The sequence below is a fragment of the Schistocerca serialis genome, chromosome 2 (assembly GCF_023864345.2).
Source record: "Schistocerca serialis cubense isolate TAMUIC-IGC-003099 chromosome 2, iqSchSeri2.2, whole genome shotgun sequence".
NCBI classification, from domain to species: domain Eukaryota; kingdom Metazoa; phylum Arthropoda; class Insecta; order Orthoptera; family Acrididae; genus Schistocerca; species Schistocerca serialis.
In genome coordinates, this window is record NC_064639.1 from 412,809,963 (window position 1) to 412,837,451 (window position 27,489).

General features: G+C 42.0%; 1 protein-coding gene across 1 annotated transcript; it reads left to right on the plus strand.

The window, feature by feature from the left end:
• The first annotated feature begins 6,713 nt into the window (after positions 1-6,713).
• Positions 6,714-7,817, plus strand: LOC126456026 (radial spoke head 14 homolog). Its single transcript, XM_050091781.1, has one exon. The coding sequence runs from the start codon at positions 6,714-6,716 to the stop codon at positions 7,815-7,817; it is 1,104 nt and encodes a 367-aa protein (XP_049947738.1).
• Positions 7,818-27,489: the final 19,672 nt, after the last annotated feature.

Consider the following 27,489-nt stretch of genomic DNA (forward strand, 5'->3'; position numbering starts at 1 on the left):
GACGTGGACCCCGATCCTAACGCACCCACAACTGTGCCCATTGCTGTTTTGGGCGTACAAATGCGAGCGAAAACTAGTTTCTCAAACGCTACCATCACGTGGATGCGCGAACCTGTGTGTGCTAGGTCGCCAAGAATTTTTATCGCGTTTGCTTCTTATGCACTCTACTTTTTAACGAACACTGACAACAACGTCGACCTCTGCTGCTGTTATTATTGATATCAAGTGGTAGCGGCTTTCACACACAGGCACGTGCTTACATAGTAGCTTCTGCGAGGATTCACCGCTTTCTACAGAGGCGAGCTGCTGGCAGAAAAAGAAAAGCGCCTGTACTTGCGCGCGGCCGTCTCTGTCTCAAGGGTGCATGGTTCTTCCATGTTTCAGACGCTCATGTAAACACCGGTCTGCGATCAGCTTTCCACTCTCACACGTAGCATTCTGTCTTCATCTACATCTACATGGTTACTCTGCAATTCACACTTAAGTGCCTGGCAGAAGGTTCATCGAACCATTTTCATACTGCTTCTCTACCATTCCACTCTCGAATGGCGCGTGGGAAAAAGGAACACCTAAATCTTTCCGTCCGAGCTCTTATTTCTCTTATTTTATTATGATGATCATTTCTCCCTACGTAGGTGGGTGCCAACAAAATATTTACGCATTCGGAAGAGAAAGTTGGTGATTGAAATTTCGTAAATAGATCTCGCCTCAAAGAAAACCGCCTTTTTTTCAGTGACTGTCACCCAAACTCGCGCATCATATCAGTGACACTCTCACCCCTATTGCGTGATAACACTAAACGAGCTGCCCTTCTTCGCACTTTTTAGATGTCCTCCGTCAATCCTATCTGGTAAGGACCTCATACGGCGCAGCAATATTCCAGCAGAGGACGGACAAGTGTAATATAGGCTGTCTCTTTAGTAGGTTTGTCACATCTTCTAAGTGTTCTGCTAACAAAGCGCAGTCTTTGTTTCGCCTTCCCCACAATATTACCTATGTGGTCTTTCCAGTTTAAGTTGCACGCAGTAGTAATTCCTAGGTATTTAATCGAATTGACAGCTCTTAGATTCGTGCGAATACCCAAAATTTATCGGATTTCTTTTAGTACCCATGTGGATGACCTCGCACTTTTCTTTGTTTAGTGCTAATTGCTACTTTTCGCACTATACAGAAATTCTCTCTATATCATTTTGTAATTGGAATTGATCGTCTGATGATTTCACTAGACGGTAAATTACAGCGTCATCTGCAAACAATCTAAGGGGGCTGCTGAGATTGTCACCTAGATCATTTATATAATCAGGAACAGCAGAGGGCCTATGACACTACCTTGTGGAATGCCATATGTCTCTTCTGTTCTACTCGATGATTTACCGTCTATCACTACGAACTGTGACCTCTCTGAGAGGAAATCACGAATCCAGTCACACAATTGAAACGATACTCCATATACATGCAATTTGATTAATAGTGGCTTGTGAGGGACGATATCAAAAGCCTTCTGGAAATATAGGAATATGGAATCGATCTGAGATCCCTTGTCGACAGCACTTATTACTTCATGGGAATAAAGAGCTAGCTGTGTTGTACAAGAACGATATTTTCTGAATCCGTGTTGGTTATGTATCAATAAGTCATTTTCTTCAAGGTGATTCATAATGTTAGAGTGCAGTATATGCTCCAAACTCCTACTGCAAATTGAGGTCAGTGATATGGGTCGGTAAGTCAATGGGTTACTCCTTCTTGAGTATTGGTGTGACCTGTGCTGCTTTCCAGTCTTTAGGAACAGTCCTTTCGTCAAGTGAGCGGTTGTATATGATTGCTAAGAAAGACGCTATTGTGTCTGCGTTTTTCTGGTCAAATATTGTAAGAAGAGAAGTGTTTCCGCAAACGCTTCGAAGGTAAGAGGGAACGCTATGGCAAACGCCTTATTTGCGGCTTCGCTGTGTAGGGAACGACATTAAAAGACGAAATGGTTTCTTCGTCACCCTTTTGAGAATGAAGTTAGCAGTCGTAATCCCGCAAGGATTTAAACACAATGCAAATAATTTTGTGCCAAAACAAGCAGCTGCTGTTCCCGTTGATGATCAGTCTGAAGGGCACGGGAATGTCGGTTACCCATGTGAGACAGCGTTCTCAGCACCTGATGGAGTTTGAAATGTGTTGTAACCGCGAGGGAAAGCGCGGCGGACCCACGGAGCGGCCCGCGAACAACACAAACGGGAGAGGATGGACACGACAACGAAGGACAACCAAGCGAGACCTTACGAACAACGAGCAAGGAACAACGGAGTCACAAGAAAACCGCACGAATCAACCACGTCCACTCGTACACGAACAAAGTAGCGTAAATACGCTGTCTGAGGCGAGATATCGATAGACGCACGCAACAATTAGATTGACTGGCGGAGCTTTTTTTTTTCTTTATTGTTATTTAAACACCTTACATAAGGTGGGCTGGCAGCAGCATACTACGCTGCTCTTCAGCCACAAGTTACACACATAAGATACTGGACAAAGTGGGGGGCAAAAAACAGTAGACACGGAAACAAATAACACGAAGCCGTTCACACTCGTGGAAAACACACTAAAAACTGTCGGCACTGCGCACAAACACTGACGACGTAGACGGTATAGGCGAACGAAGGAGCGTGATGGCGAAGAACACTAAACCACAAACACGATGGCACACGCACGAGAAACTGATGGCGATGATCTCCAGCACGCGAATGTCCACTTAACGTATGCGAGTCCGGGGACCTGTCGAGAGGGGAAGAAGGGGGGGGGGGAGAGGGGAGAGATGGTAGGAGGAATGAAGGTATGGGGGTAGGGGAAGCCCGGGGAGAAGTGGGGAGAAAGGGAGGAGGGAGGGAAGGGGGGAGAAGGGAGAGAGGGTGCCCATAGGAACAAACACAGGAAGAGGGAGGTAGGATGAAAGTTAGTAGGAGGATTTGATGGAGGGGAGGAGGGTATCATCAGGGAGGGGGAGCTAACGGAAGCCACCTTGGGAGAGGGTATGAAGAGTGGAGAGATGGAGAGCAGGTGGGATGTGGAAATACAGGCGCGGCAGCGGACAGGGCGGGAGAGGATGGGAGAGACCAGCGGGTGAGGAGAATCGAGTTTACAGGAGGTGTAGAGGATCCGCATCCGTTCGAGGAAAAGGAGGAGGTGGGGGAACGGAAGAAGGTCGTACAGGATCCGCGTGGGGAAGGGGAGACGTATGCGATAGGCGAGGCGAAGAGCATGGCGTTCTAGGATCTGAAGGGATTTGTTAAAGGTAGGGGGAGCGGAGATCCAGGCAGGGTGGGCATAGCAAAGGATGGGCGTATGAGGGACTTACTGGCGGAGCGAGAGGCAGGCGCTTAAATACGTGATCGGGGGCGCCGCTATTGGCCGCTGGGACCACGTGTTCCGCCGTGACGCCTTCACATTAAATGTGGGCCAGGAGGTGCGCGCCTCCATGGCTTACTCTAGGGGTCTTCGACGTCCGTGCCGTCTGGCGCGGATTCAAAACCCGCGGCGCATGGAACCAGAAAATGGGCATCATTGTGCGTGTCCACTTGATCGACTCATCGAACATTGCAATATCCAGATTTGTGGGGCATTCGGATGTGAGAGCAACCCTATATTGTTCTGCATGGGTGGGAACGTGAGGGTTGGCGTACTCGTCGTCAAGGCTTCAACTGACCACGTGATGAGGTAGGATCGCTCTATTATGCACCAGGCACATCATAAGCCCTTAAAGCCTGCACTCCCCATCCTGAGAATAAGTAATGGACTCCCCGCAACATTTGGTTGGTGCCTACCAACATCTAGATTCTGGAATTCCGTCCCAGATGTAGGCTGTCATTAACATCACAACACAAATAGCTGCATCTGTGGTGGTGCCGTGACTGCTGACAATGGCACCCGTTGTGTTCAGTGATTAATCACGTTTCCGCATTACCCCAAATTACCGTCGTCGGTCCCATTCTTCCGATGTTTTGGACAGGCGCAGCGGCGTTTTCCTGGCATCATGGTGTAGGGGCTGGTACTCGGATGACACAGTGGTATGTCACAGACAACCCGAGTTCTCGCATGCTACCTCTCATGCGGGAGTATCACGGTGTCACTATTTAACAGGAAAATGCTCGTCCACAAGTGGCATGGATCTCTATGAACTGTCTGTGTGATGACATACTCCCGTCGCCAGCAAGAACCCCAGGTCTGTTTCCAGTAGAACATATGTGGGACCAGTGCATGCAGCCAAGCCAGAGGGAGTGCAACGACATACCAATGAGTGAGCTCATAGTGCCAAGTTCCACTTTCATATGCCAACAGTTAACGCTCTATCAGAATCAGTTTCTTACTGAGAGCTTCTTTAGGACCTGGTCAGCCTTTCACAATGAGTTCACACCAACTGTCCTCAGTCCACCTCATACTGATAGCGGCTAAATGTAATTATGCTACAACATTTGTTTTTAAATAATGATACAGGACACGTATTCTACATTTTTTTTATTTCGAAGAAGAATGTATTTCAGTGAAGTACATGCTTTTGCAACAGGATATACTCATACAAGTACCATCGTATGTGACTGCGGTCATGATGGACGCGGATCCATAGTCCAGCTCTAGATGCTTTCACAATTTGTTACTGGTTCCCGTTCTCACCCTCACCCCTCCCCTCCCCCCCTTTCCCATCTCTCCCACACTACCACCAGGCATAGAACTTCTTCCCGACACCCAGAACTTTACGTGCTGCAGACGCTTAGGATTTAAATAACATTAACAACGGTAAAATACATAAATATATATGATGTATTGCTCATTATAGTAATAATAATGTGTTAAAATCTGTGCTTAGTGCATAGCTTCAACATAACTCCCAAGGTATTTAGATGATATGTAATCGAATGTAGACTATGGCTATACGAGAATGTAATTGGAGGGAATGCCATGTTTTCCGTTTGTTTCTGACTACTAAGGGAAAATTTGTCTTTTCATAATTTTCTTACATCGTGGAGTGTCTTTTCTTTTCTGTGTTGCCTTACTCAGCTTCGTGGCGTTTACTGATACCAGGCATACTGGTAACCATACGAAAAGTGTAGGGCTTCTTGTTGGCAGTAGGTGTGAATCAGTGCCTATTCGTGTTTAGAATGTTTCCTGCAGCCGATGTGGCAGTATGCCCATACACGTTGCCTGGCAACTGATAAATTATCCTGTGTTAAACATAATTAGTAATTTTCTAGATTTCCAAGACACTTGATATGTATGCTACTTAACGCTTCAAAATTTGTCTGAGGAAGTGTGAAATTAATATACGCAAAAAATATATATATAAAGAAAAAAATGCTTTAAGCAAACTAAGGTCAAGGGGGGGGGGGGTCCCTGGGATTCGTGTCTGGTTTGTGTTCCCGCAGTTAGCACCATTAACAATAGGAATTTGAACAAGTAAAGATAGGAAGGCAAAAAGATCCTTCATTAAGAGGCAGAAGGAAACAAATGACCGGCTTATTATAGTTCGTGAACTGCTTGTACTAAGTTTAACGTTCATCGGAATATTTCAGCGATAAACCTTTGTAATGATAAAATGCTGGAATTATTTGATGTTACGCCGTCATTGATTAGGCCATGTTCTGTGTCTTTGCAATCTGGAGAATGCCTGGAACATAGGTCTGATTCACAGTCGTCGTTAAATAATTACGTAAAGCAATAGTTGCTTTTACAGCTTTATCAAAACGGCCTGCCTCTAAATTTATAGCGGTGTGAAAAATCCTACAGCGTACTGCCAAAATTCCAATAACATTCTCAACGATACGATCAGGTCTGCCTAATCGGTAATTGAAGATGTTTTTCCTCTAAACAGCTCAAGTCACAATGCCTGAATGTTTTTAGCACGCCTGTCCTCAAAGCGTCGTCCTCTAGGAATAGATATGGCAGTTTTAGTGAACTGTTTGCGAGTTTTATCTCCCTTGGAATGCTCAGCGACTTGCTGTGTAGCCTAATTAAAAGTAAAAAACTCTGATTTCTAAAGACCACCTCCATCCGATATTGTGTCATTTGTGGCAAAATCGAACAGAATAAATCTATAACTAACGTTCCGCTGCTGTAAGTAGAACAGTTCTGTATGTTTGTAGTCAAACTAGAATGAACCATTTCTAGTTAGAGGAAATATCTCTAAGCGCTTTGGGCCAATACGGTCAACACAGTACGGAAAATTCCCAAAATTATATATTTGTAAATGTACTGAAACTTAGTCTGAATGTATTGCTGAGTCCGATAAAACGATAAATAAAAATTGGGAATTCGATTCATATCTGACCTATGTTCCACAGATATTATTTCCTGTAGCTCACTGATGCACAGATTTTGTTTCCTCCGACCAACTGACGAAATGTCATTCTTAGTTCTGTGGCGTATCAAACCAGCCGAGTTACTAATACGATACATTTTGTAGGAGGAAAGGCAAAACCTACTGTAATCAGGGACTGGACAAGTAAGTGATCTGGGATTCAGTGTTACGCTAAAGAAATTTAAATTTTATTCCTAGGAATTTACTTGTGTCTTGTTCTAGTCACATTTGGTGTTAGCACGTCCTACAGTACACAATTTACGGTAGTTTCATTGTGGTAATCTTTCCGGGAACTTTCACAAAAGTGGTGTGTCACAGTATGGCAAAAAGAAAATCTTATTACCTGGATCTTACGGTCAGAGATATTTCGTCAAACGTTATGGGAAGAATTCTTGACAGAGAGCTGAAGCGTCAACTTAGACTACAGTCGCACAAGCCTCCGTTTCTACCTATCGTTTCTGCTATCCCTTGCCTTTATGCACCATACGTTGACGCTACTAGATCCAAAGTAGCATTTGGAAGAAGAGCTCTGCCTAAACTATTAAAAGAGTTGCACCATCCTGATAAACTTCTTGTGCGGCAAGCTCTCAACTCCCTCTCAGATTTGGTATACGATCCTGAGAAAGCCTATGAAGCTGTGAAACTAAACGTCATAGCAAGAGTTCAAGACCTTCTTACAAGTGAAGACGTTTACATACGAGACCGGTGCTGCGCTATATTAGTGACAATCGCTGACCAAGCAATTGGAAAAGAGGCAATAATTAAAAATGACAAGGCACTGGAAAATATTTTGAAGTTAATGGGTGACGAAGAACTTGGTGTTCGTTACAAGGCGTCTTTAGCATTTGAAATCACAACAAGCTATTGGGTTGTTACAGATATGTCAATTAAGAAATGGGTTCTCCCAATAATTTTACATCGCTTGGATGTGGAAGAAGATCCTGATGTAGTAAAGATTCATCTACGAACTCTTCTTTCAATCTTACAACGAGGTGTCAATAAAGAAGCGGTAGAGCTGGGAGCTATGAAAATACTTCTTAAATATATCGATTATCTCAGAGATGAGGTCCGCCACTATGCCATTGCATGTCTTGCGTCTCTGGTATCAGAACATACAGGTTTGGAATTATCAATTGACACAGGTCTCGTTCTTCAACTTAAGGAAAGATTATTTGACCACTCAGTGGAAGTAAGATCAAAGACTGCCGCTTGTGTTTCCTTCATAGCTGTTCCACCAGATCCGAAGATACAAGTCTCAGAGCTTGGTATTACCGATGAACTTCTCTCTTTAGCTGCAAATCATCCCAACGAAGAATTGCAAATTAATGCTGTTAAAGTACTGACAAATATTGCTGAGACACCTAAGGGAAGAATCTATTTAAGTGGTAAACTACAGATTATAGAAAACATCACCACAGGTGATTCTGAGAAACTAGAAAGGCATATTGACACACTTGTAAAAGTCATAAAGTGGAAACCATGATTACAGAACTTATGTATACCATTTATCTCCAAAAATTCCACACTGTGCAACACTCGGTAATACAAATAAAATATTTTTATTGAATACAATCTTGTGATCGAAAATAAAGTCACTTAAGTGAAAAACTGACACCAAAATATCGGTGGTTCGTATTATTGTGTTTGTTTCTGTTCTGCATTTCACTGTTTTTTCTCTGGTCGTCACTTTATTCGATACACACATTAGATTCCAATTTGAGCTAGTAATATAAAGGCTAAACTTAAACGTTCACCAAACATAGACCTTTTTGGGGATGGAGATCTAAGTAAGTTTTGACAATGATATCAGGAGGCACTGTTCTTGAAAAAAGAACAATGCTTTAGCGTAATCATTATAAACCTAAATCATGACAGCTGAGCAAGGCACTGCATTAGGCAGCGCCCCGAAAAAAAACTTATAATTGTGCCTTTCTACTCGCTACAATAGAACCCATTCACTCATATGCTTCAACCTAAATAACAGCGAGAGAGAAAGTAAAAAAAAACGCAGAGGGATATGATGGCTTTAAATAAAAACCTCGTCTGCCATTCACAATATTGTCACTTTCTTAGTCTTTCCTCAAATTTTCTACAAAACATTTATACACAGTTTATAGGTCTAAAGAATGCGACCACTCTCACATGCACAGTAGTTTACTGTACGAGTAAAGCCAACAATAGAAACTGATTATAAATGTTATATATCGTTCTGATTTAATTTACCTTTTCCCTTATGAGAGCTGCAAATCTGCCCACGGGTAGAATAAATAAGTACATTTTTGAATGCGAGAGCTATGACCAAGTTTTGTAAATTGTCTTGACCTGTGAAATAAATTGTAGCACACACATAGGTAAAAAAAAAATTAATTCGTGAATGTCACAATGAAGCGCATCGTTAGGTACGTAGGTTGGATCAAGGTATACATTAAAAGAGAAAAGTAGTACCAGTAGTCAGAAATTAACACAGTATACAATGTTAACAATTCTCTATAATTACGCTGCTACGTACTATATAAAAAGAAAATTACTTTTTTTTAAACTACTGCTGGTTACGATAAATAACTGCTGTTTACTTAGTGCTTAGTAGTTAAATCCCTACAGGGATAATTGTCAACGAATACCCTTTACCCACGTCATCTGAAGAAAAAGCTTCTGTTTGCATTGGTAACTGTTACTTGTCCTGGTGCTAGGACTTCGCAGTGCTTGAATACAGATGACATAGATGATGAAAGGTTGGATCTCTTTTTAACTCTCTTCATTTTCTGTATCCGGACCAAATTAACCATCTTCACAGAGAGCGTACAATAAATCGAAATTAAGATTATAAAAATAACACTATTCAAGTATAATTATATCAAGTGTTTTATCAATAGGAGCTACAATACTAGCAGTGTATCGATTCAAACATAAACATACGAAATTTCGGAAATTGTAGATGTATTATTATGTAGCTGAGACATTCAGCATGCCATTTGTCCCAAATTAAGGCTCAAATCAGTCTAGTAATTTTGCATTATATCTGTTTCTAATTTAGAAAATCACCTGCCTTTTTGCAGTATAGTTGATTGAGCAAGTCTTAAGGCAAAATTATCCATCATTTCTCGACCGTTGTGAGAGAACGGGCTAAGAGAATTTTTTTCGCATAATATTTTCATAGAGACGGTGGTTCTGCTACGCAGTATACCAAGCTTAATCTGTGCATTCCTGTGGTCGCCCGAAACCATTTACAATATTTGATATGGTCAGTTATCAGAGCGCCATGAATAATGTTAGCAACCAACAGCAGGCAATCTTATCATGGTTTCACTCCAAAGAAACAGATTTATCAGACATATTTTTTGTTTCCGAGATATCCTACAACCCATTATATTATTACCTCTCTACCTGTGAGTTGTTTAGTGTTTTCCTGAATACCTCTGATAACAGCTGGTCTCTGTTCTATGCAAACTCAGATAGTACGCCATGAGACACGTTAGCACCCGAGATTAGGAACAGCTGTTGTGAATTAAAAAGATGCACCTCTCTTCCTTTTAGCACTGTTTGCTGTTTTGGCATTCAGATTTTGAGACCAAGTTTGCAGCGCAGTTAGGTGGAACATTTTTGGAATTAATTTGCTTTACTCCTGATACCTTATAATAACCACTACTTTGTAATCCAAGCTCAATCAACAGACTGGAAGCGGTAATCAATAAAAGTTGTAGCCATATTCAATCTTATCAGGACAAAATATCAATCTGGTTCAAACTAAAGCTAAACTGTGTACTTCACGAAACCTAGAAATATAGTACTAGCCTTGGACTGCAGGATGTTTACTGCGAGTGGTAATAATGTATTGGCATATGAAGTTCAATGATCAGCTAAACCCAGCTGCAAACAGAGCAAAAGACAAGAACGCACCCTGGACCTTTGTTTGAGGGAGAGGGAGCTAACGGGGGTTGTCAGATATTCCGGTTCAGGTGTTGTTGATCCATCGTTCCTGCTGAAAATACAGCTCCGAATTAAAACCTGTCGGGATATCTAAATATTATGATTCCATCAAAAGGGACAATATTAATCAAAATATTATCTGCTACTCACGAGAGTGTTTAAATTAAGAAGCAGTCTAGTAAAAGTTAAAAACTGGGTTTTTTGTCTTAAACATGCACTCAACATCTATTAATCGAAGTTACTCGCATTCAGTAACAAATTAGAAGTCGCTCATAACAACAAATTGTTGTTACTGTGCAGAGTAGTTTTATGTTTAAGTGGTATCCTAGTCGTCTCCAAGTCAATAAATGACGACCATGTCAAAACATTCGAATGAGAAATGGCAAATTACATGGAGCGTGCTGTGGACTACATTCCCAAACATTTAGAGTTTAAACAAGACGCGTAGAAACTATTCAAAATAGTCTCGTTGACAAAGAAACAAGGCTTAATTTCAGATTTCTCAGAGGTAGCATCTCGAGACGACGTTCATATCGACGAAGATTAGACCTTGGCACAATGTGCGCGGTGAAACATCTTTCTCAAGGAAGAAGAGGAGACCTTTCTTAAGTCGAAGACTGAAGAAAAAGCTGATGTTGCTACATCCCTTTCACGACTAGCCCCTAATATTGCTACTTAGAAGCAGACGATTAGCCTGTAATCAGTGACTTCGATGCCACATAGTTTGCTGAGCACTTCCATTTCACTGAGAAGAACAAGGTGGGATTAGCTCATCCTAGTGCTAATCTCGTGAGCAAGCATTTAGACTATCTCCTACCTGTCCCGTGTTGCAGTTCTCTCTAATGATGTCCGTTGCTGTCGTTGGCTCTATCATGCTGTAAAATATAAAACTAATTAAGAATGTTTTTTGATGGTACTGCGGGTAGCTGCCGTTAGTTAATGAAAAATCAGAGACATCACGACGTGCTCAGTGCAAGTAGACATTGTAAACTACACAGCTGTTACAACCTTTCTGATGTAAATATAGGTACCTAACTTCAAAAATGAAAAAAAAACTCCTTGCAAGCACTGAGGTTTCTCGTGTATTGTGCCTAAGTGCTGACTGACCTACTTGGTATACAACAAAAGTCTACTTCAGAATGTCGTTGTATATTGTACCTCCCAGTACGTTCTCAGATAACTCTGTCACCGTTATCTGTTTAGCAAAACTAAAAGTTTACAAATACTTTATTCACATTTAAGTGTATTTACATGCAATTGGTGTCGCCAAAGTTAAATAATATAATAATAGTAATAAACAACTTTGGCAAATACAAGACAGACAACTTGGAACTTAGAAGCTAAAGCTGTGTGAACGCAAAATTACTTTCTTTTGTAAAGAAACATTTTATTTTGTAATACTTTCTTGAAAACACTTTCCTGTTACTAAAGTGCATTAATTCAGATTTACTACTAGTTATAGATTTACAGTTCAGTTTTGATACTTTCAGAATTAATATAATCTTAATTTCACGATTACTTCATTATTCTCACAAGGTTTTGATGCTGATTACAGTTTACTGTTAAATTGTCATTTTATCCATTACTAAGGCTGGAAGGTGTATTGTTATTTGTAAGCAATGTAACAACAGAGTATTAGTGACAGTTATTGGATTATTTCAAAGATATGAATTTCAGTTTCCAGAATATTGGTTAGAGAGAGATTATGATGATGCTAATGATTATTTGTTTTGCCACCTGTTTGTATTCTAGTGGTTATTTCTTCTTGTGGCAACATACGCTATAAATGGCAAATTAGTAATAATCTGCTCTCTTTATACTGTCAAAGGTTGTTAAAAAAAATTCACAACGGCTCAAAAAATTACTCCTTTATGTACTGAATGAACACTGATTTATTGTGTGCAAAGTTATGGATAACGTAAAATGTCATTAAATCGGACTGCTGTAATGATCACTAACCAGACTTCAAAGTGAGAAAATGCTGTCCTCTCCTTCATTTAAAATTCTCATGGTGGTTTGATTCAATGATTTAAACCATGGTCCAGTGTACATTATAATTACCCAAAAGACTCTGTCATGTGAACAAATTATCTAAACTCTGAAGTCTGCAAAATATTCACCACAACAAAGTATTCTAAAATATAAGTACTGTATCCCCTTATGCTGGTTAACTCTAATGATGATGGGGTATAAATGCAGAACAGATTACTGAATTTAACTAGAACAATTTTCATTAAAATACAAGCGGATCCACATGTAATTCGTAACAATACAAACAAAATGGACTTTGCGTGTCTGTGTGTGAAGGTGGTTTACTCAAACTACACAATCATAAAACGGCCGACTATCGTAAACTGTTATCCAACTAGTGTTTGGATCAGTGACTGGCTGTAGAGGCAGCATGGCTCAATATTTCTGAAGGGGACTGCCAACGATATGTTGAGTCCATGACACGTCGAATTGCTGCGCTGCGCCAGGCAGGAGGAGGTCCGACAAGATATACCATGACTTTTGTCAGCTCAGTGTAGTATAGAAAACACGTTTGTTGTCAAATACATTCAACTAAGATGTGAGTTCTTAATCAATAGTAACATTCAGACCAGCAATGACCACTTCCTTGTACTTATCACACCAAGCTCAAATGTGTTTATGTGCGCGATGTCTGCCCCGATAGCTGAATGGTCAAGGTAAAGGAGTGCCCGATTCCCGGCTGGTGTCGGATATTTTCTCTGCTAGTGACAGGGTGTTGTGTTGCCTTCATCATCATTTCATCCCCATCCGGCGCGTCGAATGTAACAAGACCTGCACCATGGCGGCCGGACCTGCTCCGTAAGGGGCATCCCGGCCAATGACGCCAAACGCTCATTTCCATTCACATGTGCCCGATGCGGCGTACCCGAAATGGTGTATTATACACGTTAAAAAACTTGGCATTGCTTCTTCCGTTTTTTGGAGATGAAACATTATATCCTATTTATATATTACCAGACTATAGAACATCAGAAACCTAATTTTATCAGATGGATATTCCATAGCTATTCTAAATAAAGAGAGAGAAAGATTCCCAGAAATGGAAGAAGAAACGTACAAGTCAGATCACGCATAATACTGTCACCAAAAAGAATGCACAGTCTTCCACTTATTGGTTCATGGCCATGCACGCATATTCTACCAAATACATTTAAATGGAAACCTATCAAAATACCACATTAAATTACGTTAAATTTTTCGTCCAAGTATCTAACCCCCCCCCCCCCATTTCTTAAATTATTACTTATTATGCAGTGCAAAAATGGTTCAAATGGCTCTGAGCACTATGGGACTTAACTTCTAAGGTCATCAGTCCCCTAGAACTTAGAACTAGTTAAACCTAACTAACCTAAGGACATCACACACATCCATGCCCGAGGCAGGATTCGAACCTGCCACCGTAGCGGTCACGCGGTTCCAGACTGTAGCGCCTTTAACCGCTTGTCCACAACGGCCGGCAGTGCAAAAATCTCTGACCCCATTCCCACCATTGTTTGCCTGTTTCAAGACCACCACTGATGAAGTCATTAGGCTGTGGCCATTCAATTTCAGAATCTTCACGTCCATACTCGCTGTTGTCATTACAGAAAAATTGTTTCTGTCCGCTACGGCTGCGGTTTGTATAATTGTTCTGGCTGCACTTCCTTTCATATCGTCTACAATTCCTCCTAGGTCCCTGTCTAGGCAATGATCATTTCTTCTCCTGGATTCCTCTTCCGTTATTTCCTTTCCTATGTTGCCTGTAAGTTCCTGTGACTGTCTTGTATTTCTAGTATTTTAATTCTCTCTACCAACTCCTGACATTGTCCTTTTGTTGCTTTTCTCGGTCCTTTCGCATCCGGCCTTGACCTCGCTTGTGATTTCCCCGCTACTTTAACTTCTAGTATCATCTTCCTGGTAACCTCCACCATGCCTCCGACTTCCGAACTATTTATTATTACTTCACGGAACGTCCTATGCAGCTCCTCATCTATGACCCCTCTTTTATCTATCACTTCCTTAATGTTTTTCCTATTTTGTTCTGTCTTTTCGTTGTTGTCTCATTACGGTTTTTCATCCTTTTGTTTATATCGCTCAGAAACTCGATTGTTTTAGTATGATAATTTTTTTCGTCGCTATTACCGTTTGTTGAGTTATCACAAAAACTTTTTGGCGCTACGCTTACCCTCTCTTGGTTCAGAATTTCTGCTGGCCCTTAATCTGTTGCTTCGCTTCGCCATCGTTCCAGCAACCAGTCGCCTGATTTTGTGTTGTTAGATCAGCAGCATTCTTGGTGTGCAACACATTCTTACGAATCTGATCTTCCATCTGGCATGGATCCAATTTTCCGGCTTTTACATTCTCTTTATCGTTTTGGCAATCGACTGAGTCCTTCTGCGCATTACTAGCTTGTTCAGAGCCAATGTTCTGGTTGTCATTGGATTTCCCGTTACTTTCACGGCTCACGTCACTGGCGTAGCCTGGTACCGTCCCTTTTTAGCTCTCATCGAGAGTCCTTCCTGCCGATTGTATCCTGCGGCTGTTGTTCCACGCACCACCTTTGTCCAGCAATGATAATGCACAGCACTTTTGCGCGTCTCGCATACGGCAAAGCTAGTCACCAAGATGGCGAATTCTGTGGCAGAAACACACAATCCCCAGTTCAATTACAAATTACGCTAAATACGTCAAAAGAGATTCGTCTTGCTTGATATTCAGTGACATTATGGGATTCATTTTTGCTTAGAGTTGTGGCTAGTTCATCTGTTAAAAATTACGTCTATACAACATTTCTATTTAGTTTTGAATCGTTAAAAGCCAAACTATTAACGCTGCAATTCTCCTATTTATTTCACGTCCGTGTGAAAAGTAACGGCACCACCACACATGCAGTGTTGAACCAATAAATTAGTCACATAGATTCATTACTCTTCCAAACGTTTTGCCATAAGGTAAAATTTCCTTACTGTCCTCCATCTGCCGTCCAAGTCGACCGTAACTTCTAGACCTATTTCGCTCTCTCTGTTTAATTACTCCTCCTTAAGCAAAGCCATGCGCAACTTTCGCAATCCTGGGCGGAATGTCCACATTGGTAGCTCAATGTACACACTACATTCTTCACTTTATGTATGTGGTGTCTGCTGTTTCTGACATGAGGCGTAATTTCGATCCCGCAGCCATTATGAACAATCAAGAAACAAATGAATGGAAACTTCCTGGCAGATTAAGACTGTGTGCCCGACCGAGACTCGAACTCAGGAGCTTTGCCTTTCGCGGGCAAGTGCTCTACCATCTGAGCTACCGAAGCAAGACTCACGCCCGGTCCTCACAGCTTTACTTCTGCCAGTATCTCGTCTCCTACCTTCCGAACTTTACAGAACCTCTCCTGCGAACCTTGCAGAACTAGCACCCCAGGAAAGAAGGATACTGCGGAGACATGGCTTAGCCACAGCCTGGGGGATGTTTCCAGAATGAGATTTTCACTCTGCAGCGGAGTGTGCCCTGATATGAAACTTCCTGGCAGATTAAAACTGTGTGCCCGACCGAGACTCGAACTCGGGACCTTCTGTAAAGTTTGGAAGGTAGGAGACGAGATACTGGCAGAAGTAAAGCTGTGAGGACTGGGCGTGAGTCGTGCTTCGGTAGCTCAGATGGTAGAGCACTTGCCCGCGAAAGGCAAAGGTCCCGAGTTCGAGTCTCGGTCAGGCACACAGTTTTAATCTGCCAAGAAGTTTCATATCAGCACACACTCCGCTGTAGAGTGAAAATCTCATTCTGGCCACAAATGAATTAATGACATGAGCTGTAAGTGGGCACTGATTTAAATCAATGGGAAAGTTAAAAATTTGTGCCAGACTACGATTTAAACCAAGGTCTCCTACTTACCAGGCAGATGTGCTATCCGGACTGAGTGGTCATCGCAACTGCACGGACTGCCCTAACATACCTTCTCAACTTACCCACAAGCTACAGATTTAGTGCCCCTTGGCCGTTGTCCTCATTACTCGCGGCGTTAGTCGATTCCCGTAAGAGTTTGTTAGAGCTTGGTGTGCATCTGCACTGAAGTGATCAAGTTGTAGCCGTCGCCTTAGTTATATATAGGGTGATTCAAAAAGAATACCACAACTTTAAAAATGTGTATTTAATGAAACAAACATAATATAACCTTCTGTTATACATCATTACAAAGAGTATTTAAAAAGGTTTTTTTTCACTCAAAAACAAGTTCAGAGATGTTCAATATGGCCCCCTCCAGACACACGAGCAATATCAACCCGATACTCCAACTCGTTCCACACTCTCTGTAGGCGTAACAGTTTGGATAGCTGCTGTTATTTCTCGTTTCAAATCTTCAGTGGTGGCTGGGAGAGGTGGCCGAAACACCATATCCTTAACATACCCCCATAAGAAAAAATCGCAGGGGGTAAGATCAGGGCTTCTTGGAGGCCAGTGATGAAGTGCTCTGTCACGGGCTGCCTGGCGGCCGATCCATCGCCTCGGGTGGTTGACGTTCAGGTTTCATAACTAACCTTTTTCGTAGGACTCTCCATACAGTTGATTGTGGAATTTGCAGCTCTCTGCTAGCTCTGCGAGTTGATTTTCCTGGGCTGCGAACAAATGCTTGCTGGATGCGTGCTACATTTTCATCACTCGTTCTTGGCCGTCCAGAACTTTTCCCTTTGCACAAACACCCATTCTCTGTAAACTGTTTATACCAACGTTTAATACACCACCTATCAGGAGGTTTAACACCATACTTCGTTCGAAATGCACGCTGAACAACTGTCGTCGATTCACTTCTGCCGTACTCAATAACACAAAAAGCTTTCTGTTGAGCGGTCGCCATCTTAGCATCAACTAACACTGACGCCTAGTCAACAGCGCCTCAAGCGAACAAATGTACAACTAAATGAAACTTTATAGCTCCCTTAATTCGCCGACAGATAGTGCTTAGCTCTGCCTCTTGTTGTTGCAGAGTTTTAAATTCCTAAAGTTGTGGTATTGTTTTTGAATCACCCTGTATATTGTACCGAGCGAGGTGGCGCAGTGGTTAGCACACTGGACTCGCATTCTGGAGGACGACGCCTCAAACCAGAGTCTGGCCGTCCAGGTTTAGGTTTTCAGTTATTTCCCTAAATCACTTCAGGTAAATGCCGCGATGGTTCCTTTGAAAGGGCATGGCTAATTTCCTTCTCCATCCATCCCTAATCCGAGCTTGTGCTGCGTCTCTAATGACATCGCTGTCGTCGGGAAGTTAAACACTGATCTCCTCCTCCATATATGTTGTCAGCCCACCTGCCTAGTAACCAGGAGACCCGGATTTGAATCCTGGTCCGGCACAATTATTCAATTCTCCCCAGTGATTTAAATCAATGCCCACTGGCAGTTTATGTCAGTAAATCCCTCGTGTCTTGACTGAATCTTCGCATTACTGCTAGGTACACTATCACCAGCGAGATTACTCTACGTCCATTTCGTTGGTTGGTAAGTTTTCTACTCTACTTGAATTTCCCTTGAAATGCCTCGAATGTCGTAACTCAGGTTTTTGCACCAATGTGACCCTATAAATGGAGTATTGAGCCTTATCGAGGAACACATAGTGTCACAGACTTCTAATGCTTCGTAAGCCGTGCAAATACCTGTACTGCGAAATGATGAAGGTAGTATTCTGATTTCAACTCCCCAGAATATTAATCAGAAATGCACCATAAAGCCCATTCACTGTTAGAGGAATTTTACTTAGTAATATCTCAACAAATAATTCCAAAATATAAATTCTGGATCCCATCATGCTTGTTAATTCTAATGATGATAGGATATAAATGCAGAACCGGTGGCTGATTTTAATTAGAACACTTATTCCATAAAATGTTCATTAAAAAATGAGCAGCTCCACATGTAATTCCTGACAATACAGACAAAATGGACTTTAACTGCGTCTGCCTGTGTGTGAAATTGGTTTAGTCAAACTGTACAATCATAAAGCGGCCGACTATCAAAGACCGTTACCTAACGACTATTTGGATCAGTGACTGAACACATTAAGATACACACTCTCTCTCACGGTGTAGCGCCAGAGCTGGAACAACGCACCTGCTCGTTGGTGTGCGGGAACTTCCCACACTAACAAATTAGCCCAGAGCTGCGTCACTTTACCGCAGTACGGTTCCTATAAGATGCTGTTACTGGTGCGCTGGAGAAACTGCTCCGTCTTCGCTGTTGGAGTGCCACCAGACCCAGTGAAACATGGCCGAATGCAGTGTATTCACTCGCACGACAGATTTGCGTGCCAGGTTTCAAATAAGGATTCACAGTCACACCCTCAGACTGTATATTATATGTGTCGTATAGCTCAACACCAGTAGTACCAATTACACATGTAACGTAGAAAGTGCGGCGTTTCCACAGGAATCAAATCAATAGTATCAAAATAACAGTAATCGCCCTGTAAAGACATTGCGACCTTGGGTAACGCACGGAAGCACTTGTCTCAAACTTGCCACCTCCAGTGCTTACAACCACATCTCCGCCACACGCGTACTTCACAACCGCTTCTCCTTTCACCGACCCACTGACTGCTACTGACCTAAAAATCTCTCAAAAAAAAAAAAAAAAGGTTCAAATGGCTGTAAGCACTATGGGACTTAACATCTGAGGTCATCAGTCCCCTAGAACTTAGAACTACTTAAACCTAACTAACCTAAGGACATCACACACATCCATGCCCGAGGCAGGATTCGAACCTGCGACCGTAGCGGGCGCGGTTCCAAACTGAAGCGCCTAGAACCGCTCGGCCATACCGGCCGGCTGGAAGGACAGAAGGGACGAGGAAAAATAAGGAATGATAAAATTACGGAATGTCATAGGAGGTAGGAGAAGCGATTGTCGAATGGATTACAGTATCTGTGGGGACTTTCCGCATAAACGGTTACAACGAGACGCAAATAAGACCTCCTTACAGCTGATAAAAGAAGGGAAGACAAACAAGAGGAATAAGGAGGGAAATATGTGGTGCACCTGCCGGATGTGGGATTGCCGATAGCAAAGATCGCGAGAAAAATGGAGTAACACCGAATAAAGGTCGTTTTCCACACAATGCTTAATATTAAGGACATGCTTGGTTCGACAAAAGAACAGCTAGGGCTGCAGACGTTGGGTGATTACAGAACAGAATGCGAAGATGGGTGCAATACGTCGGACAGACACAGCGCTGCAACTCCCAGTTCTGTACAGAACACATCAATAATATTCGACTACTGCTGACAGACAAACCTGCCATGGGAGAGCATGATGTAAACGAGGCCCATGCCTTCGATTTTGAACAAACGAAGAGGGAACCTATGCAGTGCCAATGAGTTTGATTGTCAAAAAGGTGACAGAAATACATCTGTAGAACAGTCTAATAAAATGGGAAAGCAAATTTCATCTGAATACAGCGTGGGATTCCGCAATTGCGAAAATACTATAGGAACACTCCTTTCTGAAGGTGGCGTCTTACGTGGACAGAATGGACAGACTCTGGGACTCGACGCCGTATCCCCCCACCAACAGCCGCACCAGGTTCCCCCACGGCCGGCGCGGCACCCTCTACAGGTCATTTAAGTACTGGTGCCGCAAGTAGGTGCGAATAATGTGGCTTGTTCGAGGTGTGTGGCTGGCGAATACTTTCACCAGCAACAATTCACGCGTCTAAATTCACACCTCCACAGTCTCTCGCTACGATTATCACTGAGGTAGTCAAAACTGATTGATATGTTAACTCTCCTTTGAACACAGTCATACGAGGTGCATTCAAGTTCTAAGGCCTCCGATTTTTTTCCTAATTAACTACTCACCCGAAATCGATGAAACTGGCGTTACTTCTCGACGTAATCGCCCTGCAGACGTACACATTTTTCACAACGCTGACGCCATGATTCCATGGCAGCGGCGAAGGCTTCTTTAGGAGTCTGTTTTGACCACTGGAAAATCGCTGAGGCAATAGCAGCACGGCTGGTGAATGTGCGGCCACGGAGAGTGTCTTTCATTGTTGGAAAAAGCCAAAAGTCGCTAGGAGCCAGGTCTGGTGAGTAGGGAGCATGAGGAATCACTTCAAAGTTGTTATCACGAAGAAACTGTTGCGTAACGTTAGCTCGATGTGCGGAAGTGTTGTCTTGGTGAAACAGCACACGCGCAGCCCTTCCCGGACGTTTTTGTTGCAGTGCAGGAAGGAATTTGTTCTTCAAAACATTTTCGTAGGATGCTCCTGTTACCGTAGTGCCCTTTGGAACGCAATGGGTAAGGATTACGCCCTCGCTGTCCCAGAACATGGACACCATCATTTTTTCAGCACTGGCAGTTACCCGAAATTTTTTTGGTGGCGGTGAATCTGTGTGCTTCCATTGAGCTGACTGGCGCTTTGTTTCTGGATTGAAAAATGGCATCCACGTCTCATCCATTGTCACAACCGACGAAAAGAAAGTCCCATTCATGCTGTCGTTGCGCGTCAACATTGCTTGGCAACATGCGACACAGGCAGCCATGTGGTCGTCCGTCAGCATTCGTGGCACCCACCTGGATGACACTTTTCCCATTTTCAGGTCGTCATGCAGGATTGTGTGCACAGAACCCACAGAAATGCCAACTCTGGAGGCGATCTGTTCAACAGTCATTCGGCGATCCTCCAAAACAATTCTCTCCACTTTCTCGATCATGTCGTCAGACCGGATTGTGCGAGCTCGAGGTTGTTTCAGTTTGTTGTCACACGGTGTTCTGCCTTCATTAAACTGTCGCACCCACGAACGCACTTTCGACACATCCGTAACTCCATCACCACATGTCTCCTTCAACTGTCGATGAATTTCAATTGGTTTCACACCACGCAAATTCAGAAAACGAATGATTGCACGCTGTTCAAGTAAGGAAAACGTCGCCATTTTAAGTATTTAAAAGAGTTCTCATTCTCGCCGCTGGCGGTAAAATTCCATCTGCCGTACGGTGCTGCCATCTCTGGGAAGTATTGACTATGAACGCGGCCCCATTTTAAAACAATGCGCGTGTTTCTATCTCTTTCCCGTCCGGAGAAAAAAAATCGGAGGCCTTAGAACTTGAATGCACCTCGTATTTACCTCTTCTTTCTTGAAGAAAAGGAAATGTTGCCCATCGTCGTGATAAAGAATGCCATATAATGTTGTTGTTGTTCTGGTCTTCAGTCCTGAGACTGGTTTGATGCAGCTCTCCATGCTACTCTATCCTGTGCAAGCTTGTTCATCTCCCAGTACCTACTGCAGCCTACACAATTACAAATAATGCCGCCGTTATATGCGAAGATTGCAGGCTGTGATGCAACCAGGTATCTTTTCCAAGATGATTTATTTAGAAAAGAAAGAAACTGCCTCCATTCTCAGTAGATGTTGTAGAAAATCTTTTACGCAAATACACATAGCTGTCCAACACAACATGCAGTACGTCCACCCAGAACCACAGACAGGATGAGACGGATAGTTGAAGGGTGAAAAATTTGATACCGGCTTAAGGAGACGTTAGAATATAGAAATATGTTCATCTTTCCTATCTCTTTTTGGCGTGGGCATGTTTATATTGCATCTTTGCCCCGCACAGTGTTGCAATATTTATTAAGAGACATGCTTCATGCATAAACCAAAATAAGGTCCGTCACAAGGTGCGTGATTGACCTGCTTACAGAAGCGGTCCAGCGGCTATATACGAGGTGCGACAATAAAGTAATGAGACTGAGTGAAAAAAAAAATGTTACTTACTGTTTCAGTCAAGTTTAGTGTTGTCTCCTTCAAAGTAGTTTCCTTCTTATTGCACACACTTTTTCCAATCCTTCTCCCATTGATGGTAACATTTCCGGAACTCATCTTCTGTAATATCCTCCAAGACCCTCGTCACAGCTTTTTGGACATATTGTGTTGTTTGAAAATAGTGTCCCCTGACCGCCGTTTTGACCCCTGGAAATAGAAAAAAGTGGCGAATAAGATGGCTGTGGTAGTACTGAAATTTGTTTTGAGGTTAAAAATTGCAGTTGTGGTGTCAGATTTTTGTGGACCATTTTTGCACAAATCTTTCTCATACCAAGATCTTCAGTTATTATTAGACGAACCGTTTCATGATTAATGTTCAGTTCTTCTGCAATCATTTTCACGGATGATCTTCGATCAGATCATATAAGTTCACGCACCCTGACCAAGTTGACATCCGTCCCTCAGGCTGATGGTTGTCCACAGCAGTCATCATCTTCAACGTTCGTTCTGCCTTCACTAAGCATTTTATGCCAACAAAAAACTTGAGCTCTTGACATAACCTCCTCTCAAAAAGCCTTCCGAAGCTTGCCATAAGTTGTCGTCGCGTTTTCACCCAGTTTAACGCAAAAACAAATGGCATACCTTTTTGCTAGATTATGCGGTTCCATTTCCGTGACGAGAGACACAAACACTTGTTAACTTATTATAGCAGAACTCATGACTGAGCAGCTGCATCGATGTACTGCTTGAACTAGGAGCAGCTTATAGACCAAGGTCAATGATATTGTGCCTACACAAGCCTGCAGGGTTGCCACATCTTGCAAAGAAAATCAGTCTCATAACTTTATTGTCGCACCTCGTAGATGCCTGAAGATGATAGGTACGAAAGTCATTGAAATATTGTGACGAGCCAATGGTACTGCTCTGTGGATCAGCCAAGAAGGTTTTATCATTCAAGAGGTGATGCCATTATGTGGGCGAATGATGTAACTGAAGATTGTAATGATTTACAGAAGATCAAGGTTTTTGGAAATTTATCGAGAGTTGCTAGACGAATTCTGGAGTGTGAACTAGTATCAACCAGATCACAGCACAATGAAAGGGTTCTGCAAATGCTGGTGGAAATGAATTACATGTCTGAACTTGGACACGGCAACAGAAATCTGCTGTGTGGATAGAATATATGTCACTATTCTACATTCAGAGTACGTTGGTTGCAGCACCGTGCAGTAATTATGAGAAACATGTATGGTTCCTCGAAAGAGTCGAACACTTGCATGGTCATTATTACGGGCAGCAGAATGTACAGCAGCAACAACAGGGTGGAAGGCCAGTGTGTGTTACATAATAGGGGTGATGTGCAATATACACATAACAGCTGACAGAGTGGCAGTCATTGTGATGACAATGCTGAATACGACAGTAAGCGTACTCCAAATAGCCCATTCAGCGAGATAGTACATCGGTACAGGACTGGCCAGAGACAATGAGATCTGAGATCCCAATTTTAAGCAGGGAGGTGGTAGATAATATTCATGGATTGAATATAATTGAACTGCAGAGAGCAGACCCCTACACTGCACCTTAGTGGCACACAGGGGCGTTTGGTGGGAGAAATAGTTTCACTGACTAGAGGGTCCAAGCAGTGACCGGAGTGCTCCAATGACCTAGGTTGCAATGGGGAGACCGGCAGTAGCCTCGAAGATTGGGGATGAGGCACACCTGCAGCGCTGAGCGTGAGAGTAGAGGACAGGAGGGGAGGGAGGGGGGGGGGGGCGGGACCGTTCCAATAGTGGTTCAAGCGTCGCGATATTGTAGATGATTTTCATGCCTCTGATACCTTTGGAATTGTGACTGTTTGAGGCACAGGAACTGACTGGAAGAGTAACAGGAACGAATAAACAGTTCATTAACCTGGCGAGTGTGCAAACTTCGGGCTTCGTAACAGTATTTAAAGAATGTAAGGGTACAGCACTTATGAACTACAACCAAGAGAATTCAAACAATCAAGCACAGTAGAAAGAGTGCATCTGGAGGGGGCAACATTATGTAAAAATTACTATTCGTTGAGGATTCTGAATATGACCTGCTCTCAAGGTTGGATAACGATCATGCTATTAGACTCTCAGGCCGAGTGGGGTGCAGCCCAGTGTCTTTGTATGCTGCTGCGTCATGGCAGAATGCTTAGAGAGTTTAAAGGACAGCGTGTAGAGAAGAGTAAAGGCTGAAAATTCGCTAGCTAAATCTGAGTTTGCTAGAGTAGCCGTAATTAAAGAGTTGTTTTATGAAGAAGTTCCACCACACATTCCGTTTGATGTTAATCCTATTGTAACAATATTAGTAGGTGTTTTGAAGAGCGAGTTATTGGTTGACAGTGGTTGAGATTATTGTGATTTTACAAGATTACTTTACGTTTTTACGAAGAAAAACAGACATGGCAGTAGCGCCGATCACCAATGTTAAAATTTTTGGTGCTACAGTGAAGTGTCGAAAGCAATCTGGCCTGAAGTCACACTATCTGTGCAATTTAACGATGTCACAACAGAGAATACATTTTTGATTATTCCATAGCTGTGTGTTAGTGATGTAAAATCTGATTTCTGTTATACAAAAATGTATGTCAGAGGAAAGGCAATAGTGGTATCGTTTTTGCAGCAAAAGGTGCCAGTTATGCGAATCTTGGAACTTCAGAATAGGCCCAAATTAATTGCAAAAAAGTAGTACAAAGGGTAGATTTATATGGTCTTGCAGTTCAAAGAGACGTAGAGAGAGGACGTAGATCCTCTAGAAAAGGAACCAGGATAAGATGAACTGGAAGTAGAAGAATGGATGTCAGTGGAGCAGGCTATTGTTTTTCTTTGACTTATCAGCCTTCTGACTGATTTGATGCGGCCCATCATGAATGCCTCTCCTGTGCCAACCTCTTCATCTCGGAGCAGCACTTGCAACCTACATCTTCACTTATATGCTGGATATGTTCCAATTTCTGTCTTCCTCTATAATTTTTGCCCTCTACAGCTCCCTCTAGTACAATGGAAGTTATTCCCTGATGTCTTAACTGATGTCCTCTCATCCTGTCTCTTCTTCTTGTCGGTGTTTTCCATATATTCCTTTCCTCACCGGTTCTGCAGAGAACTTCCTCGTTCCTTACCTTACCAGTCCACCTAATTTTCAACATTCTTCTGCAGCACCACATTTCAAGCGCTTCAAAACTCTCGTTTTCCAGTTTTCTCACAGTCCGTGTTTCGCTACCATACAGTGCTATGCTCCAAATGTTCCTCAAATTAAGGCCTATGTTTGATACTAGTAGACTCCTCTTCGCCAGGAAGACCGTTTTTGCCAGTGCTAGTCTGATTTTTATGTCCTGCTTTCTCTATCCATCATGAGTTATTTCGCTGCCTAGGTAACAGAATTCCTTACTTCCTCTGCTTCGTGATCATCAATCCTGATGTTTAGTTTCTCACTGTTCTAATTTCTGCTGCTTCTCATTACTTTTGCATTTCTTCGATTTACTCTCAAATACGTATTTTGTAAAGTCCACACAGAATTAGGTGGCCGGTAGATGTGCAGTTGGTAGGGCATACATATGGAGAGCGGTAGTGGTGAGGTTACAAACTGAAGTCTACACTCATGTTTTTTGTAAATATTAAGTAGAGCTTCTTCACACCCACACTTTCATAGTGATCATTCAAAAATCTGTCACCTCTGTTTTGGTCAGTATCTTAAAAGAATTCCACTGAAAATAGTAGTAATAGTAGTAACTTTATTCACTCATAGATCTCTTTTTACAAGGATATAGGACATGTCAAAGTATTTGCAAATTTAGATCAATTTAAAACAAGCTAATTTGTATAGACATATATTTACACACTTCTAGTTAGGGACAATCAATAGATTTACTCCTGGTATACAATACTTTTTTTACAAATAACTTATTAAATAATTTAATGCCACATTGTTCGCTCATATCTTACTATCAGTCACTGCACACACTATACGCACATTGTTTCATTACACTTCACTCACTACACACACACACACACACACACACATCTCTGGGCCATTTTCTGTACTGCAAGTTCCCATTTGTTATCCTAAAAAACAAAGTCAGCATCCCTCCATAATGAGTGAGATGTTGAGCTCAGAAAGAGGAAGAGGTGTTAGTATTGTGCCTCGCATAGCTTGGGGGTAAGTCTTTCTAGCAAGGAAGAAAAAGAAGGAAAAAAACATTTATCAAACCCCTACTCTGTTTTAGCTAAGTAATCCTTCAATGTAAAACATGTATTGCATAACAGGTACTTTTTAGCTGCCTTTTTAAATAAGTGTATTTTTGCAGTTTCCTTAATCTCTTTTGGTAATTTATTGTACAGTTTTATTCCTTGGTAGAAAGTGGCGTTTTGAGTTTTATGTTTATTTTTTCTTGGTAAATGTAAGTTGAGTCTATCTCTTGTTGCATGGTCATGGAAAGAGCTGTTTGTGCAGTAATTACCAATGTTATTTTTGATGTGTACAACTGATTTGTAAATGTATTCACATGGAACAGTTAAAATTCCTAGTGTTCTGAACAGATCTTTACAATGAGTTCGACTAGTATTTTTGGTTATTATTCTTGTGGCTCTTTTCTGTAGTTTGAAAATTGTGTTCATATTTTGTGCATTTGTCCCCCAAAAAAGAATTCCATAGCTAAGAATTGAGTGTACATATGAATAATATGTAACTAAAAGACGCTGCATGTTACACATTGATGATAGGATTCTAAGGCCATCATATGCTGATAACATTCTGTTTGCAAGTACCTTTGTGTGTTCACACCACTTCAACTGAGAATCAATATTCATTCTTAGAAATTCTGCATTTGTTACAGAGGTACCACCTACATTTAATTTAACATTGTCATTTTTCCTCTTCAAACTGAAATTCATGGCATTAGTTTTCTTTATGTTCAGTGTCACTTTATCACTTATTGACCAATCATAAACTTCCTTGAGAGTTTCATTTGCTTTCTCGGCAAGGAGTTCTCTTGTTTTCTCAGTGACTAATACTGCTGTCATCAGTGAAGAGAATTTTTTCACCATGAGTAACACTACTGGGAAAGTCATTGATGTATATCAGGAACAGTATTGGTCCCAATATGCTACCTTGCGGAACTTCTATATTAATTTATTTTGGTTCTGATAAGTTTTTTACTAAATGTTTGGATCTATTTGAAGTATTTGTACCCTATCTGTTAGGTATCATGGAAACCAGTCGTTAGCTACCCCTCTTATTCCTAATGCTTCTAATTTATTTAATAGAATCTCGTGATCGGCTGTATCAAACGCCTTAGAAAGATCCAAAAATATGCCTGTGACACACTCATCTTTATCAAGAGCATCAAGTACAGCTTTTGTGAATTTTACTATGGCTGACTCCGTAGTTTTGCCACTTTGGAAACCAAACTGTGATTCGCTTAAAAGATTGTATTTATTCAGG